At 46.3% G+C, this 18087-nt stretch overlaps 1 protein-coding gene across 5 annotated transcripts in view; it reads right to left on the bottom strand.

Annotated features, from left to right (window-relative positions):
- The window catches only part of RIC8B (RIC8 guanine nucleotide exchange factor B), a 96724-nt gene that overhangs the window by 51355 nt on the left and 27282 nt on the right, over nucleotides 1-18087 (bottom strand). For all 5 annotated transcript variants that reach the window (XM_069082000.1, XM_069081997.1, XM_069081998.1 and 2 more), the window contains one exon: nucleotides 4123-4731. In XM_069082000.1, coding sequence (XP_068938101.1) covers nucleotides 4123-4599 — 477 coding nt within the window. In that variant the 5' untranslated portion in view covers nucleotides 4600-4731. The remainder of the gene's footprint in view (nucleotides 1-4122; nucleotides 4732-18087) is intronic.

The following is an 18087-nucleotide window of genomic DNA, read 5'->3' as shown; positions in this document are numbered from 1 at the left end:
CCCAGATGTTGATTTGTTATGGATGTAATGGTTGGACAGTTTGGAAAGCTGTCTACTTGATCTGTTTCTGTCTTGATAATTCTGTCTGTATACTTTGAAGTTCGGGGTGCTGACCTTTTCCCCTGAACAAGGTAAACGATATATGTCTGACTGATTAAAGTAAGCTTGTTAACCCATTTTGAGTTGCTTTCCTTTATCAAAGCAGATCCAAGAACCTGTGTGAGCAGGCACCCTGGGGACGCCGGGGTGCTTGCCGCTACAGGAGCAAAAGGAGCTCCTTTGTGTTCTGGTAGCAAAAGAAGAAGAGACACTTAGAACAAAGCAGAAATACCTATATTACCTGCTGGAAATTCTTTGGAGCAGAGCAAAATCCCACCATTATGAGATTGTAAAAACTACAGAAATACTTTTAGAACAAGCAGATACTGCTTCACAAGGCAAGAATAAAGGATGGTAACAGGTATACAGCACCAGATTTGTCAAACGTAACTCAAAGTGGCTTACTTCTCAATACAGCCTATGAAACCACTGAGAGCCAAGACTGGAATTAAAAGGCCCGTGGGTGACATCTGCATGAACTCTGGTTGACAAAGAAACATCGAACAAACGGCTGAATCGGGCAGGTTTGTTGATAGAAACAGAGAGGGTTGTGACAGCAATTTAGGACCAGGTCTCTGCCACTACATCCTACAGAAGACTTATTCCCAAGGATCCCAGACTCCATGATTGATTTTAAAAAATTATTCTGAACTCAACCAACAACTTATGTATTACACATGAAATCACCAATTTCTACCACATGCAAGCTTCATCAGTGTAAATTATGCAAGGAAAGGGTGGAAACAGTACCATGAACCACTGCGGACTGAAAAATTTAGGACCTACTGAATACTTAAGAAGTTTCCTGGTAGCTAGAATTTTACATCGGAAGCTCACTATATTTCATGGACTGGCAGATAAAAAGAAATCCCCATTTTACAAACTCAGTCCCCAGAACAGCAGCTGGAGATATCAATGAAACAATAAACCAACCAATAAAATGCATTAGAACTAAACTCTTGTCCACAATCAGTCAGACTTAACACAGATTCATAAAAATTTAAGAACAATGCTTTTGAACAGATGATGCCATCCTAAATATCCATAATCTCCATGTTTTATGGGACGAAAAGTTATCAAAATATAGAAACCTGGCAAAAGAGATCAAAACCATGTGGGCACAGCCTGAGGTCTGTCTCAACCCCATCATCCTGTTGGCTACTGAGTCATACAAAGGACACTCTCAGTGGGCCTAGAGAAGAGGGGCACTGATCCCAACCAGAGCCCAGGCTCCTGAAGGAAGCCTTTGCTGACCCCTGGGTGCCAGGGCCCTCCCTCTCACACCACTCTGGGCTTCTTTATACACTGGTATTCAATCACCTCCTAGCCATTCACGTGAGTGCTCCTCTCCCCCATTAACAGAAGCTTCTTGTGAACAGGGTTCATTTTGCTTTTTGCCCTTCCATCCTCAGGGCCAAGCACAGAGCAGACGTACAGCAGCTGCCTTTGCAGCAGCTTGAGAGGCAGTGTGGTACAGGGCATAGAGCTGGCCTCAAAACCAGGAACACAGGGTCAAGAACCACCTCTGACCCACCCTGGCTGGGTGTCCCTGGACAAGTCATTTCGCCTCCCTCAGTGCTCTGTGTTTCAGAGAAGGGGCCAGCACACACTGGGAGAGTCCATGAAATCAGCTCAATCCCGATTCCTAGATCAGATTCTTGACTCTGCTCTTGCTCCTGGTCACACAGGCCTCAGGGTGTCTCCAGGACATACCTGTATGACTTCTGACAAACCACAAGGACCATCCTGTTTTGCATGCCAAGCTAAAACACCAAGCTTATGACACCAGTCCCACAGGGAGCCAGGCAACTGCAAAGACAACTGACGACAACAAATCCCAAAATCAGTGCTGCAGAAGGAACATAACTGCAGACAGTGCCCCCCCCACACGGACTTTTAACATACCAATCCTTCTCACTCTCTGTCTGCACAGTGTAAATGGAAGGTGTGGGCTTCCTCGACCATCCTTCCCAGCCATGGCCAGGCTCAGCTGACCACACCATGGCCATCCCCACCAGTTGCTGGGATGCGCCTTCAGATGCATAGCTGCAAAATGCAAAACTGCTGGGGCTTCAAAATCCAGTTATTTATATGCCCTGAGAGCTCCCTGAGCTGAGCTGATCCTTTCAAAAGCAGCCCTTTAATCACAGACCAGGACAAAAAATGAGCAGAATTCCTAAACTCTGCTAATATGTTATCATGGACAAAATATCCTATGTGAATGAGGCCAAGATTCAAAGGGCCTGGCTCTGGGGGGAAGGAGGGGTGGAGAGGGCTTAAGAAATAACTGTGAATGAAGGGAATGAGAGGAAGAAGAGGAAAAATCTAATAATCACCGGGGAAAATAATATGAGTGTCTATGATGAGCAGCTAAGCAGAGTTGACCGCTTAACATTTCCTGCTTTCTAGTAATCACATCCAGTGTCTGGCACACCGTGGAACGTGGATTCTGAAATGTTAGCCTGGGCTGCCCTGGGCTGTTGGCATCTGGCCCATGAAAGCAAGGGGCAAGTTAGGGCTAAACACCAGAGTGGAATTAGAGTCAAATCACGCTTCCATCTCAGGACTATGAATCAGATCCAAGTGGCCAGCCAGGTCTGGTTTAGCCTGAAAAATGGAGAAATTGGTATAATATATGAAATGTACAATCCAAGTAGCTCTTGTAGTCTGTAGAGAGCCATCTCAAAAGCTCTAGAACAACCAAGAATCCTCTCTAGAACAAGTGACGAGGGCCCCTCGGGCTCAGTCTGAGGAGCACTGAGGAGGGGTGCTTCCGGCAGCAGCCACCCCACTTCTGAATAGTCCCTTACACAGGGACAACTTCAACCTCCACGGATCTGGCACCATCGCTCTGGGTTCTGGGCTCCAGGGCCGAGCAGAACTCCACTTCTGCCTCTGTGGTTCTGGCTCCCATCGGCCCCAGCCTCCTTTACTGCCCCAGCATCCACCTGGGCCCCTGCCTCAAGTTTCTCCCCACCCTGGTGCAGGCTGCACAATGCTGCCAGCACCAATGCGACCATGTCACCTTTCACCCAGTAGTGTCCAGGGTCAAACATCAACCCCCCTGTTCAGCTTTTAAAACCCTACACAACCTAGTTTCCCAGCTTTAGCAGACATCATTCCCCCTAAAGATCCGGCCAAACCTACCTTCTTTCTCCATCTCCAGTTCCCATGTCTTTGCCTTGGCCATCCCCTCTGCCTGCCTGCCTGCCCTCTTCCCCTCTGCCTCACAGAATCTTTCTACAGGACCCCCCACCCCCCCACGAGTTAGCTATACTGTCTCTATCTGGACTTAGTCACTGGACATTGGTGGTGTGTGTGCATACACACACACACACATATACATATACACATAGGGGTGTACTTGTCTCCCTCATTAAAATACATGTTCCACACACACACACACACACACACACACACACACACAGATATAAGATACAAGTGAGTAGGCCCTTCCCTTACAGTTGTGTCCTTAGCACCTAGCGCAGAGCCCCGCACACAGCAGGGGCTTAATAAATGCTTGCTGGCTAGCTGACTGAGCACGTTCCTGCGCATCTTCTCTTTTTAAGGCTAAGCGTGCCCCGTTCTTCCACCCAGTCCCCACGTGGTAGCCCCAGTTCCCTGCCCAACTGGTCAAGCTCCCATAGATGACCTGCAGTTTGGTGGATTCTCTTCTTTCAGATCACAGTGCTCTGGCTTCTCTGCTTCTGTTTTTTTAAAAATAACATACCGCCATCACTTCACAACTGAATTCTCAGGCTGAGGGGATTTTCAGCCCTTACTTTAATCACTTTCAAAAGATGCAGGACACAAACCAAATTCAAAGGGGAAAAAAAGCATGCTGATGGCAGCGTGATAAAGCAATGCCCTTTCAGAGCACCCACGTGGTGAGCGAGGCTTTACTGAGGGAGAGGCCAGACTCGCCAAAGCTGGGAAGTAGGCTGGCCCCGAGCAGCTCCCCGCGCCCCTGTGCCTGAGCCGCCCGACCACCACCCCTCCCTCCCGGCAGCCTGGGGGACCTACCTCGCTGTGGACATTCCAGCTGTCGACCGTGACGTTGAAGAGGGCCTTGAGGGCCTCTATGGCACAATCCGCCTCCTGCGGGGACAGGGGCGGCCCGTTGTGGTCGATGGCGGCCTCGTAGTCGTCAGTCCACTTGATGCTGAAGGCGCTCTCCAGGGCCTGGGTGAGCAGCGGCAGCCCCTGGAGCTCGTACCGCAGCTGGGACCTGATGTCGGTGTGCAGGAGGGACAGGAGGAACAGCAGGCGCAGGTCGAAGCACTTAATGTCGCTGATGACCTGCTGGTCCTTGCACTTGCGCAGCAAGTTGCACAGCATGGCGGCCAGATTGAGTTCCAGGCTGAGCTTTTGGGCCATCTGGCTGTTGAATACTATGTTACAGAGGCATTTCAGTGATTCCACGATGACCGGGAAATCCTCCACCTCCTCCAGAGACGCCTCAGAGTCATCCAGCTTGGCGAGGCGCATCAAGATCTGCATGTTCTCCTTGGTGGTGACTGGAACGAGAACCTTCTTGTCTCGGGAAAGGATGCGCAGGGCTTCCAGGCAGGTAACTTGGCAGGACGTCGTGATGTCTTTCTCTAGGACCTTAAATATCCCTTCACAGAGTTTCTGGAAAAAGAAGCAAGAGGAAACAAAAACCAAACCAGAATTTCAGACAAAGTATTTTAAGGTATAATTCTAACCCATCAAAGTCAACACCCGCAAGTTAAGGGTTCTTATTGGCAAAGTCCCCCAATCACAAACTTGCTTTCAATTTATTTCAGACCCATTTCTCTTAATTTTAACCCAAGAAGGAAAATTATACATAGAACAGAATTCCCTGCTTTTCTCCCAAATCTCACCAGGAAAGATGAGCATCTCTTTAGTGATAAATCAAGAATTTCTATACACAGACCTGCCTCACGGAAAATGGAGCCAGCCCAAGTCCCTTCCCAATAAAGCCTTTACCACATTCTTACCAATGCCAAACTTACTACTGGGAGATTTCATGTGTCTCATCACCCACTGATAACTCTGCTTTATTTCATCTTAGGCCATGTTTCCATGGGCCAGTAACAAGGTTGGGTTGTCTGTATCCATATAGAGACAAAGCTTCTTCAAACTAGAGCTGAAAGGGACCTTAGAATTCACTGACATCGACCTCTTATTTTTACAGAGAAGGAAACTGAGGCCCAAGGAAGTGACTTATCCAAAGTCACACAGTCAGTAAGCACCAAATGGGGAGTTCGAACCTGAGTCGTCTCATTCCACAGTTAGCGTTCAACATATTAGTAGAGGAAGCAGGATTATTCTTCACCACCTGAACTATAGGAAGCCACCAGAGGCCCTGGGGTCCAACCTTACATTCTTACAGAGGAGAAATCCAGAGCTCACAAGGTAACACAGATAGTGAGGATTTCTGACATCAGAGGCACTTTTAAAAAACAACTCTGCAGTCTACTTTTCTATTATTCATATTTTCAAATGAAACTTGGAAGCTTTTTCTTTCTCTGCTACAGCAGAAAACCATCACCTTTGAAAAGATGTGTTCAGTACTGTTTATTATTGAATAGGCTTGTGTAAGTACAAATGAAACTCCATACACTTAACAACACTTCTATTATCTCTTTCTTTCTCCAAGTTAAAAAAAAATTACAGGCACTGCATCTCCTTTCCCCCCTTCACTGCCAGAGCCCCCAAAGAAAGGAAGACCAGACCAAGCGGCAAAGGCAAGAAGCCTTAATGGATGGCAGCACTCTTGGACAGAATGAAGACACCAGAAAGAGACCAGAGGATCTCAAAAAGGGACACCCACAAAAGGGACAGTCAAAGGCCAGCCTGATCTCAGGGCTTGTACTCAGGAGGTTACCCGGCAACCAAAGGCAGGAGACGTCCAACTGTCTACCAGCAGCTACTAACACTGTTCTGACTCTAACACGTAATCTCACAGAACATATCAGAGTATTCAACTTCAGACGCCCATAGGTTGGGACCTTCCAGTGATGAGAACAAGAGAGGAAGAGAATTCAATGGAAAAAACTTTCCAAAACAAGTTTCATTTGCATCCCAATGTCCATAGCTGAGGCTCTGGACCTTTCAGCAGCAAAGGGCTACCCTGGGGGCCACCTGGAGACTCACCAGGAGTTAGGACCAGTGAACACTGACGATCCATCATGGAGGAGGGCCATTTGGGGGTGAGGGTGGGGAAGGAAGCTCCTGGCTACCCTGTCTTCCTGAAGCCTAAACCTCATCATCATCATCATCCTCATCACTATACAGCTAACATTTTCATAGCATTTACTATGTACCACTTACTGTGATAAGCACTTTACAATTATCTTAACTGTTCCCGCATAGATAAATGCTATTAACATCCTCAATTTACAGATGAGGAAACTGAGGCAAACAGAGGCTAAGTGATTTGCCCAGGGCCACACAGCTGCTAAGTATCTGAGGCTGAATTTGAACTCAGGTCTTCCTATCTCTAGGCCTAGAGTCCAATCCACTGGCCTGCAGTTAACCAGGCCAGACTTTGCCAGACTTTGCACCATGAAGCCTGATCAACTAGACAGGAAGCCCTGGCCTGTAGGAGAATATTCTAAGCTCTGGGTTGGAAGAAGCCAGACTTCTTTTTTTTTTTCTTAATGTACTTATTTTTAGCTTTGAACATTCATTTCCATAAGTTTTTGAGCTTGAAATTTTCTCCCCTTCCTTCTACTTCCCCCTCCCCAAGACAGTGTGTAATCTCTATACATTCATATTAAACATTCTGTCCATATTAATCATGATATAAAGAAGAATTGGAACCAATGGGATTCCTCCACAAGAAAGAAAAAACAAAACAAAACAAAACAAGAAGAGCAAACAGTCTGCTTCGCTCTGAATGCAGACTCCAAGTTCTTTCTCCGGATGTGGACGGCATTTTCCATCGTGAGTCTTTTGGAACTGTCTTAGATCCTTGCTTTTGCTGAGGAGAGTTAAGTCTGTCAAGGCCAATCAATGAACGGTGTGGCTGTTACTGTGTACAATGTTCTCCTGGTTCTGCTCATTTCACTCTGCATCAATTCATGTAAGTCTTGCCAGGTTTTTCTAAAATCTGTCCGCTCATTATTTCTTATAGCACAACAGTATCCCATTACATGCATAGACCACAACTTGTTCAGCTGTAGATGGGCATCTCCTCAATGTCCAGTTTTTGGTCACCACAAAAAAGAGCTGCTTTAAATATTTTTGTACACATGGGTGCTTTTCCTGTTTTTATGATCTCTTTGGGACACAACAGAAGTGGTATTGCAGGGTCAAAGGGTATGCAGTTTTATAAATCTTTGGGTATAGTTCCAAACTGCTTTCCAGGATGGTTGGATCAGTTGACAACTCCACCAACAATGCATTAGTGTTCCAATTTCCCCACATCTCCAGCATTTATCATTTTCCTGTTTTGTCTTGTTAGCCAATCTGACAGGTGTGATTTTTGTTTTAATTTGCATTTCTCTAATAAGTAATGATTTATAGCATTTTTCATATGACTATAGATATCTTTAATTTCTTCCTCTGAAAACTGCCTGTTCATATCCTCTGACCACTTATTTATTCATTGGGGAATGACTTATATTCTTATAAATTTGACTCAGTCCTCTATATATTTTAGAAATAAGCCCTTTATCAGCAACACTGGCTGTAAAAATTCTTTCCCAGCTCTCTTCTAGTCTTGGCTGCATTGCCAGACTTTTAAACTAATAATGATAACAGTTCATATCTTGTGATTTGTGCCTCATGTCTGTGAAGCTGCTAAGAGCACAGAACTGGGGCTGAAGTCAAGAAGACCCGAATTCAACCCTTGGCAAGTCACCTAACCTCTGCCTGCCTCAGTTTCCTAAGATTTGTAAAGCATGTTATTTATGTTAGCTCAATCAAACCTCAAAATGACCTTGTGAGGTAGGCTGCTATGATTATCATCCCCATATCACAGGTGAAGAAATCGAGGCAAACATGTTAGGAGACTTGTCCAGGATCACAGAGCTAGAACATCGGAGGCCCAGGCATCCTGCACTACTCTGCGTACATTCCCCGACCCAGGAGTTTGGGGGGGCTGGACAGGGCTCACCCACATGAGACAAAAGACAATGTAGAACCCATCAATAAATTGTGTGGTCAACCTAAGAAGTGGAGAGGGAACCAAGCAGCCAAGCAGAAGAAATGAGAACTGAGGGATGAGGGGGACTGGGACTGGGAGGGAAGGGTCCAGGGAAATGGAAGAGAGGTGGGTATTTCAGGCAGAGAACCCAGAAAAAGCAGAGCCCAGGAGGCAGCTGCCATGGATTTCTGCGCTCATTTGCATGATAATCAACTTGGACCAGCTCTGGTCACTCTTAGAGATGTGAGCATTCTGTCTACACCGGCAGCATACCAATTTGGCAAAGGCACTTAGGCCACCTCTTCTTTGCTTCCTGTTTCTTACCGACAAGTCTCAGAAAGTCGAAGAGTTAGGCAGAAATCGTTGGGTGTTCAACAGAGTCTGAGCTGGAGAAAGAATCACCAAATTTTTCTGGCCAGTAAATGCAATCAACACCCAGACACACAGACTGTCTCAGGTCATATGGAAAGAGCATGAGTTAGACACAAAAGACCTGGGTTTGGGTCCTAGCTGTGCCACTTGCTGTATGACCCTGGATAAGTCACTTTTCTGCACCTGCTGGTCTGTAAAATGAGCACAGTGATACTCGTACAACCAACTGCAGAGGGCTGTGAGAATCACACGGGGAATCACTGACTCCCTTCCCTGCGTGCTCACAGAAAGGAAGCTTTATTAACTTAAGTAAAACATGATGAGGAAGAAGGGAACCAGCGGCAAATTGAAAACATAAACACACCAACAAAAAAGCCAGCTGTGGGGTAAAGGGGCTCAGTGACACCAGCTGGGTGACCTTAGGCACATCACTGCTGTTTCCTCACTTGGAAAAATGTGGGCATGGGATGGGATGGTCTGCCCAGTGGCACAGAGAAATGCTTGTGGACCTGTGGTGTCTCTGCGGATGAGCTGCTTTGAGTGATGTGTTCCATCAGCACCGATAACGAGAGTCAAGGGCTGGGAATGGTTTTTACTCATCTGTTTTGCTGCTGAGTCGTTTCAGTCACATCCCACTCTGTGGATGTGGAGTTTTCTTGGCAAAGATCCTGGAGCAGTTGGCCATTTCCTCCTCCAGCTCATTTGACAGATGAGTAAACTGAGGCAGACAGGGTGCAGTGACTTGCCCAGGGTCACTCAGCTAGTGAGTGTCTGAGGCCAGATTTAAACTCAGGAAGATGAGTCTTCTCAATTGCAGGCATGGCGCTCTGTGCACTATGGCACCCCCTAGCTGCCCCTTTCACCACTTAGTCCCATGGTCATCACTTTCCCATCATGAGCAGAGGAGCACAAACCCTGCCTTGGTCCAGTCTTGAAGCCAAGCTTCATCATGTTGCTCTTAAAGCATAAATGGAACTAGACAGTCCAAATTCTGTGTATTAATGGAAGTCCGTGGACTAAAACGTCAAATTCTTTACTAAGCTGGCATTTGAATTATTATTATTTTTAGACTACAGGCTACTGTCCTATCAGCTGCTTAGAACCCCAGGTCTAGAGCTGGAAAGGACCTCGTGGACCATCTTGTCTGACCCCCTTGTTTCCATCTGACTGTATTCAAAGGCGATAAATAAATGGGAAGTGAGGCCTGCAAGATTCCAGGGCAGGCACAAGCCATCATAGGATGATGGGTGGAGGGCTAAGGTCACCTGGGCTTTCTCAAACAGAAATGGGGGCCACTAAACTGAATGGAAGAATCCCTGTATTGGTATTATCTAAACTCTATTGCTTTTGTATTTATCTTGTCAAATATTTCCTGATTACATTTTAACCTGGTTTGGGCTGCACTTAGAGGGCAATGCGTCTGATACCTCTGATCTAGGCCAACCCCCTAATTTTGCTGATGAGGACACTGAGGCCTAGGTAAGTAAAATGATTTGCTCAAGATCACACAAGAAGAAAGAATCAGAAGAGGGATTTGAATTCACATCCTCTGACTTCTGAATCAGTGTTCTCTCCACTGCCGTATGATGACAGGAGGAAAGGAATTTAGATCAATTTCATCTACCATCATTGTACAGATAAGGAAACTGAGGCTCAGAGAGCACAAATGTGCCAAAGATCATACAAGTCTGACAGAACCAAGGACTCAGCCTGGGTATTATGGGCCCTTCCTAGAACCCCACAGAATGAGTGGCTCTAGAGGATGGGATCGACCCACCATTTTTCATACCCTCACTAGGCATGGAAAGGGGGTTGGGAGACTGTTCCAGATGGTAATTACAAATCACTATTGTTTGCATGTGCAATATTTGCAAAAGGACGCTACACTGTATGCTCAATAATGCCCAAATATTATTACAGTGAAGGGGATCTGCTCTCCCTCTTGTATCTTCTCCAACTAGACTCGATCGACCAGCATTTATTAGGCCATTAGGCCTCTATCATGTGCCTGGAACAGAAATAAAAAAGACCATGCCTGTGACTTGGAAGAGCTTCCATCCTCTGTAGGAAAGAGAAGGTGACTGGGGATGGGAGGACATGGAAGACAGGGGCCTTCAGTAATGTGGATCCCAAAGCCCCAGGAACATGGTCCAACATCTTATAAATATAGACTCTTAAAAATGTTTGCTGAATTGAAAATGAACTACAGAAGTATAATCTCAGCTTGGAAATACTAAGGACACATTCACATATAATAGTATTTGTTTGAAAAGAAAATCTAAAAAAAAAAAAAGGGCAGAGCAGTAGTTCTGGAGTCACCCCACCCCAGACACACCTGAAAATCCCCCATCTGAGTCACTGGTGGGCTGGTCAACACAGCCGAGAGGCCGCCTCGTTAAAGTACACATCTGTTCCTTGGGCTGCAAGGGGGGAGGGGAGGTGGCTGCCTCTAATCTCCCAGTAGCACTTGGGTAGGAGTTCTCTCTAGAGATTACCTGCTTATCAGCTTGGAATGCAGAAGAATCTTGAACCAGTGGGAGTTTCAAGGGCTCTTTAAGGTTAATCTAGTCCAGTGGTTCTCAAACTTTGTGGTCTTGGGACCCTTTTACACTCTTAAATATTGAGGATCTCCACCCCCCTCACAAAAAAGAGGTTTAGTTTGTGTGGATTATATCTACTGGTATTTATCATATTTGAAATGAAAACATTTTAGTATTATGAAAATAGTTCTGACCCCCTGAAACGATCTCTGGGTCCCCAGACCACATTTAGAGAACTGTTGGTGTAGTCCAACCAAGCACTTTACAGATGAGGAAACTGAGGTCCAAAGGCGGTGCAGGGATCTGCTCAATGACCCCAGTTAGCAGAGCTGAGCCTAGCCCCCCAAGTATCTGAATGGCCCAGGCCAGTATCCTTTCCTTTCATCCAGGGATGTTACTGAGAAAGGTGTACTTCCATTAGATGGGGGATCAGACAGTGATAGGAAAAGAGGAAAAGAGAATCCCTCAGGCTGGAGCAGAGGCCAAGGGGAGAGAAGGGCAGTGGTGGCCAGGGAGGAGTTCTGGGGCTGATAATCGGGGTCGGGTCACAGGTGTCCAAGGCATCATGTCGCTGGGGGGCAGATGTGGCTAACCCCAGGAAACAAAAGCTATACAGAGAGCCCACACAACAGTCAAATTCTCCACCACGAGTCAAATGCTGTGGCCATTTGTTTTCTAAAAATATACAGAAAATTGGGTTTTGCATATGAAGGAAGTTACTTTGCTTAAAAAGGTTGAAACTGCAAGTGGATCAGACTATTACTGGCAATAGTCAACTTGCTCAATAAAGGGCTTTAGGATCTCCCCATCAGGGCTTCTGAATGGGAAGGGATGTTGGATGATGAGGGCTGCCCCCTCATTTTTCAGAGGCATCTTGGTTGTGACACGCTCTGAATCCAATGAAGAAAGGCTGGGCTTCCCTTAATATCCCCCTTAGTGGATTAGAAACACAATGAAGGCAGGATTCTGTTTGGCCTGCTTTTTGTACCCCTGCCCTGCCAGGGCTGGGTGAGACTGTAACAAAGCCATTGCAGCTAAACTTTGGACATTGACACCCACTCTCAAGCTCCTGCCCGCTTTGTTGGGCAGTGGAAAGAATCCCAAGTTTGAATCCTGGCCACCATTTTTTACTATCAAGTGTGAGCCCCTCATTTGAAAGATGAGGAAACAGGCCCAGAGGGGAGAAAGTAATGAGCCCCCTATAAGTGTATGAGGTTTGATTTGAACTCGATTTCAAGTCCAGACCCCTAACCACTACTCCATGCTGTTTCTCATGTTACTAAAGCCAACTTACTGATTGGATAACAAGAGAGACTGGTCTCAAGGGCCTGATCTTACAGCAAACCAACTCTAGCCATCTGCCTCAAATATATATGGCTGATCATAAAGTCATTTGACAAAGCAAGGGTAAATGAGAAATTCCATCTCAGTAACTGGAAAAATAATCCCAGTGTATATCTCCCTAAGAGTACGGTGGGGGCAGCAGCACCTATGTCGAAAAGATTGCACATTTCAAAAGCTAAACATTGTAGACAGAAATTTCCCCAAATAAGAGGCTAAGAAGAAATTACTAATTTTCTGTTTCCTAATTTTCTAAGAAAAAAAAATCTGTTACAGGGAAACACAGAGGAGAAGTGGGACTTAACTGATCTATGCCTCAGTTTCCTTATCCACCCCCAACTGCGACCTTCCTTAGAGGTTTGTTGGGACTGGAATCAAGGGTTTTAGAAAAGCAGTAGCCAGGCCAATCGACTGGGGCATGGCTGAATGCGCTGCGGTCTGTAAGTCTGATGGAACACTACTGCACCATAAAGAATGACCAAAACAACAGTTTCCAAGAAAGCTGGGAAGCCTCGTGTGACCTGATGCAGAGCTAAGTGAGCAAAACCAGGAGAACAATTTAGAAATGGTAACGAGACTGCAAGGACTGGCAGCTGGGAAAGACCGGAGAAGTCGGCTGATGAGAGCAGCCAAGGTCCAGGGCACCAGTGGTGATGAGACGTGCTCCCCAGCTGCAGACAGAGAGGGCGTGACCTCAGGGAGGACTGACACACACTGGGGGGTGCGTCCCATGCAGGAACTGGCTCTTGCTTAAATGTACATACCTGTTATAAGGATTTTGTTTTTCTTTTTCGCACTGGGGGCTAGGGCCAGGAGGGGGGAAACCGCCTGTTTACTGAAAAAGAAGAAAGAAGAAAAGACTATCCGATTTGGCACCATCGTCTAAATATCGGCTAAGCGCTTTACAGCCACAGTCTCATTTGAGTCTCTCGAGGTAGGGTCTACAGGTCTTATTTTCCTCATCAGACGGAAGAAGAAACCGAGGCTCAGCAAGACAGATGATTAAACCATGTTCACACTACTGGTAAAGGACAGAAGCATGATTTGAACCCGGATCTTTTTGGTCTCCAAGACTAGTTTTCTTTGCACTCTACCACATCCACCTCCCTGCATACAAAATGTACAATGTACTTACCTAAAGGCTACTCATTCTACAACCTCAGATATCAGTAAATAAGCAAAAAAAAAAAAAAAAGCTTCCTGGGCACCCAAAGAGATGTCCCAAAGTCCCTTCACTAACGTTCTCACTCAGCACCTCTTGGCTCTCATTTACACTCAATTCTAACCAACTGCCTTGGGTGGCTTTCCAGTGTTCTGCAGATCAAAGGCAGCCAGCTAGAAGCGGCTTGTCAGGGACTCTGGAGCCTGCACACTGACAGCTGATGGAAGTCACAGGTGACACTCCTGGGAAGAAGCCAACCCAAGAGCCCATGGTAGCCTAGGGGCATCTGGCATCATTATTTTTACACGTCGAGTCCATTCCATGAAGCATGGTAGAGGAAAGTGCATTGGAGGAATGGGTGGGGCTTACAGTATTCTTCTCCTCCCTCCTCAGCTTAACTGGGCCCAGCACATTAATGACTGTGGATTCAGCAGCTGTTCTGAGGCCTCAGGGATCTGCATGGGAGTCCAGGACCATGGATGCTTTCTCCTTTCTTTCTTTAATACTGTGATAGTAATGGCAATTAAAGATTCCCCTGTATTGGCTTGGTTTTCAAATTGATTGTGTTAAAGCCCAGAGTTTGTTAATCCCACCTGTGGGATCGGCTTGTTGATGTGAAAAGAAAGTCCTGAACTGGGAGGAGCTGGTGATGTAGATTTGGAGAGACACTAGAGAGAGGCGGAAGATCTTTTTGGAAGCAGCACCTCGTGGAGAGAGAGAGACTAAGAGAATTGCTGGTGGCCGCTTTGAATTGCCTTGGACTTTTGAGACCTGCCCCCTGAGCTGCCAAGGACTGAGGAGACATGGCTGTTTTGCTGGTACTTTGTCTGTCTGTTTTGATGTTGTTTTGCCAGATTTGTCCACTGGTGAAAGACAGTCCTTTTGTTGAAGAAGTCCTGGAACCTGGCTGTTCGCTAAGAAGCCCTGAGACTGTCCTGCAGACAGAGTGAATACTGTCCACTGGTGAGGGACAGTGCTGTTGTTGCAGGGGTCTGGAGACTGTCCTGCAGACAGAATGAATACTGTCCACTGGTGAGGGACAGTGCTGTTGTTGCAGGGGTCTGGGAGCCTTCCTGTTGGTTCAGAAGCCCTGAAGAAGGATTTTCTTGTTGTATGTTTACAGAAATCCTGGGAGAGGGCTTTGCTAATGTGTTCAGGGGTTCTAGGACTGTTCTGCAGACAGAGGATGGATTCATGGGGGGACTGGCAATGTATCTTGTGGCCTTGCTGAGCCTTGTCTCCCCAGGAACTAAGGTTGCTGAGAGCTTGCCTCCTGTCAGGATTGAAGAGGGGACCTCCATTTGGGTGTTGAGTGCTGTGTTTAAACTTGATGTGGCTCTGGGGTAGATTCAATTGTAAACCAGGGGTGGGGAACTTTTGACCTTATTGTGCTCTGTGATTGACAAATGAAGGTACTTTACCTATGTTTGGAAACTAATCTCCATTTGAGAAGAGGGGTTTTGTGGTGGACCAAATGAAGGTATAGCCTAGGGGTGGAGTAGTATTTAGAACAGGGACTTTGTAATTGATTGAATGATTGGAAGGTCCTGGGGTGGGGTAGTACTTGGAGATTATTTAATCACCCTTAGTAAATGCTGTATTTGGAATGATGTCATGTTTTGATCTTCTCTGTTCTGGGTTTGTTACTGAATAAAATGGAGAGCACCTATGCTGGTATTCTGAACCTTGGGAAGTTGCCTTTCTTTTGGCATTATATTACAAATACTTTAATTTTTTCCTAATTATTTTTAACATTCATTTAAAAAATTCTGAGTTCCAAATTCTCTCCTTGTCTTCCCTCCTCTCCCATTGAGAAGACAAGCAATTTGCCATAGGTTATACATGTGCTATTATGCAAAACATATTCACTATTAGTCATGCTGTGAAAGAAAACAGACCAAAAAAAAAAAGTTAAAAAAAGTATGCTTCAATCCGCATTCAGACTTTATCAGTCCTTTCTCTAGAAATGGATAGTATTTTCATCATAAGTCCTTCAGAATTGTCTTAGATCAAAGTATTTTTGAGAATAGCTATGGCATCCATAGTTGATCATTGTACAATATTGGGGTTACTACGTACAATGTTCTCCTGGTTCTGCTCACTTCACTTTGCATCAGTTCATGTAAGTCCTTCCTGGTCACTACACCTTGTTCAGCCATTCCCCAACTGATGGGCATCCCCTCAATTTCCAATTCTTTGCCTCCACAAAAAGAGCTGCTATAAATATTTTTGGTCAAATAGGTCCTTTTCCTTCTTGTTTCTGCTTTCATTCTCATTTCAAACATCACAGAAATCTCCAATCCGGGAAGATTTTACTGTTGAGTCTGGCTCTAGCCTCTTCTGACTAAGCTCCCAGCCATAAAAGCCTCCTCTCCATCTGAACTCTGGGGCCATTTAGTGCTTGGGCAGAATCTTCTCCATTCCTCCTCCCACCCCAAGGCCTGATGATATTATAGCACAGTGTATGAAAGCACCCAGAAAAGTTCAGGACCTATTCCAGCAACTGAGGTTCCAATGTGTCATTACCTTGTGTCATTACAGAAAGGTTAAATTTTACAAATAAATAAAGGTTATGTTATATCTCTGTTTAAACCTCGACTAACAGGCTCCTCTGATGCTTTATCAATGGGGAGATAACCTTGAGTTCGCCAAAGCCGAGTGGCTCAGGAGGGGTAAACTCTAACAGGTCCTAACCCAAACACGAGAGGTTCCAAACACGGATCCTGCCAATAAGGCCTTCTGTGTTGGCTGTCTGAGGACCAGTGGAATAAAAGCTGGTCACCGAAGGAGGAATTGTTTTGATTAGAATTCCTAGTCTGGCCTCTGCCTCCTACCTGGTTCTCCAGCTCCAGCCCTGGGCTCCTGATAGGTGAGATGTCTCTATCTGGCCAAAGCCATAGCCTGCACATGGCTCGCTGGCCATTTTCATGCCTTACCACCAAAGCACCATCACTACCTCCTGCCCCCAGTTTTCCCCTTCCTTTAGGGAACAGTAATCAAATCACACAACTAAATCAGGAAAAGAAGCATCAATCAACTCCCCAATCCCCGTAACATCCTGGACCAAAACCTCTCTCCTCCCTGGTCACCATAGGACAGATATAATTTTTTTCCTTGGTTATCTTCTCTCCCTCTGAACAGTTTCTACTCAGCTTCCTGCCACTGTGTGGAGGGGTGCTGGTTTGGGAGTCAGAAAGCCCTGGGATCAAATCCAGACTGACCCTCAGAGCTCTGCGAGGATCCTTAACCTTTGTTATGGGCTTTCAGTAACTACCTGGCATCCAGTCAACTCCAGATGTTCTGTGTCAGGGAAGGAATTCTCATGGCAGGGGCTCCCTACACTGAGGACATGAGAGCTCCTGCCCACCTGTATGGGTGTTCTCCCCACTGGTCACATTCTGCCCTGAGACAGCATTGCACCTCCCCCCACTCATTCTCCGCCCTGACTCCCAGTTCAATCTTGGTGGCTCCATCTTTACCCCTGGCCAGGCATTTGCCCCCAAAGGCTCAGATCTGGGGTTTTCTTCTTCTTGTGGTCACAGCACTAACCACCTGCTCCTGCTTACTCTGTTATACGAATCATTCATTTCATAGTCATTAGAGAGGATTTGGGTTTTACATTCTCCTGCTGATTAATGTCAGGTCACCCAGGTAATCCTGATGGTTCTGGATGTTAGCCTGCGTGTGTGTGCACATGCGTGCGTGTGTGTGTGTGTGTGTGTTGTTGTTGTTGTTGCTTACACTAATGTCTGTAAAGAGAAGAAACTGAGTTTCTATCATAAGAGCCTGACATAACTGGAGACAGACATTCCTTAATGGTCCAACAAAAAAAGCAATTCTATAGCACTCTAAGATACAGCCAAACTGCAGATCTGCATTGCTGTAAGGAGATGCCACACCAGAAGCTCCTCTGAGTGATTAAAACCACAGACCCCAAAACCTGTGTGGTGGACATTGTGCAGAGACAAGGCCTACTGAAAAATACAGAAGCATAAGGGCAGGGCGAATCTCAACAGCAACAGCTCAGAAACAGGGTCTCCAGTCAACACACGAACCCTAACGCTGGGGCCCAGGACAAGCCAGCGCAGGACTCAAAAACACCAGCAGACTTTTCTAAGTACCCATATCATACAGAAGCTAGTGGGGAGCCTCACCTTCAAGGGCCCTGCCCAGGAGGGAAGCAAGGGGTGGTGGGAAGGGAAGAGATGGGGCCAGAGAAAGAGAGGGAGGGAGGGAAGGAGAGACAGAAACAGAGAGAGAGAGACTGGGGGGGGGGACGAGAGAGAGAAAGAGAGAGAGAAAAAAAGGCAGAGAAGCAAGGGGGGAGCGGGAGGTGGAAGGGCGCTGCCCAGGAGGGAAGCAAGGGGTGGTGGGAGGGGAAGAGGGGGGGGGAGAGAAAGAGAGGGAGGGAGGGAAGGAGAGACAGAAACAGAGAG

The sequence above is a fragment of the Petaurus breviceps genome, unplaced genomic scaffold (assembly GCF_028583685.1).
Source record: "Petaurus breviceps papuanus isolate PSGF00001 unplaced genomic scaffold, PetGlider_PUasm1.0 156, whole genome shotgun sequence".
NCBI classification, from domain to species: domain Eukaryota; kingdom Metazoa; phylum Chordata; class Mammalia; order Diprotodontia; family Petauridae; genus Petaurus; species Petaurus breviceps.
The sequence above is the reverse complement of the archived record's forward strand: the minus strand, read 5'-3'. Positions and strand labels throughout refer to the sequence as shown.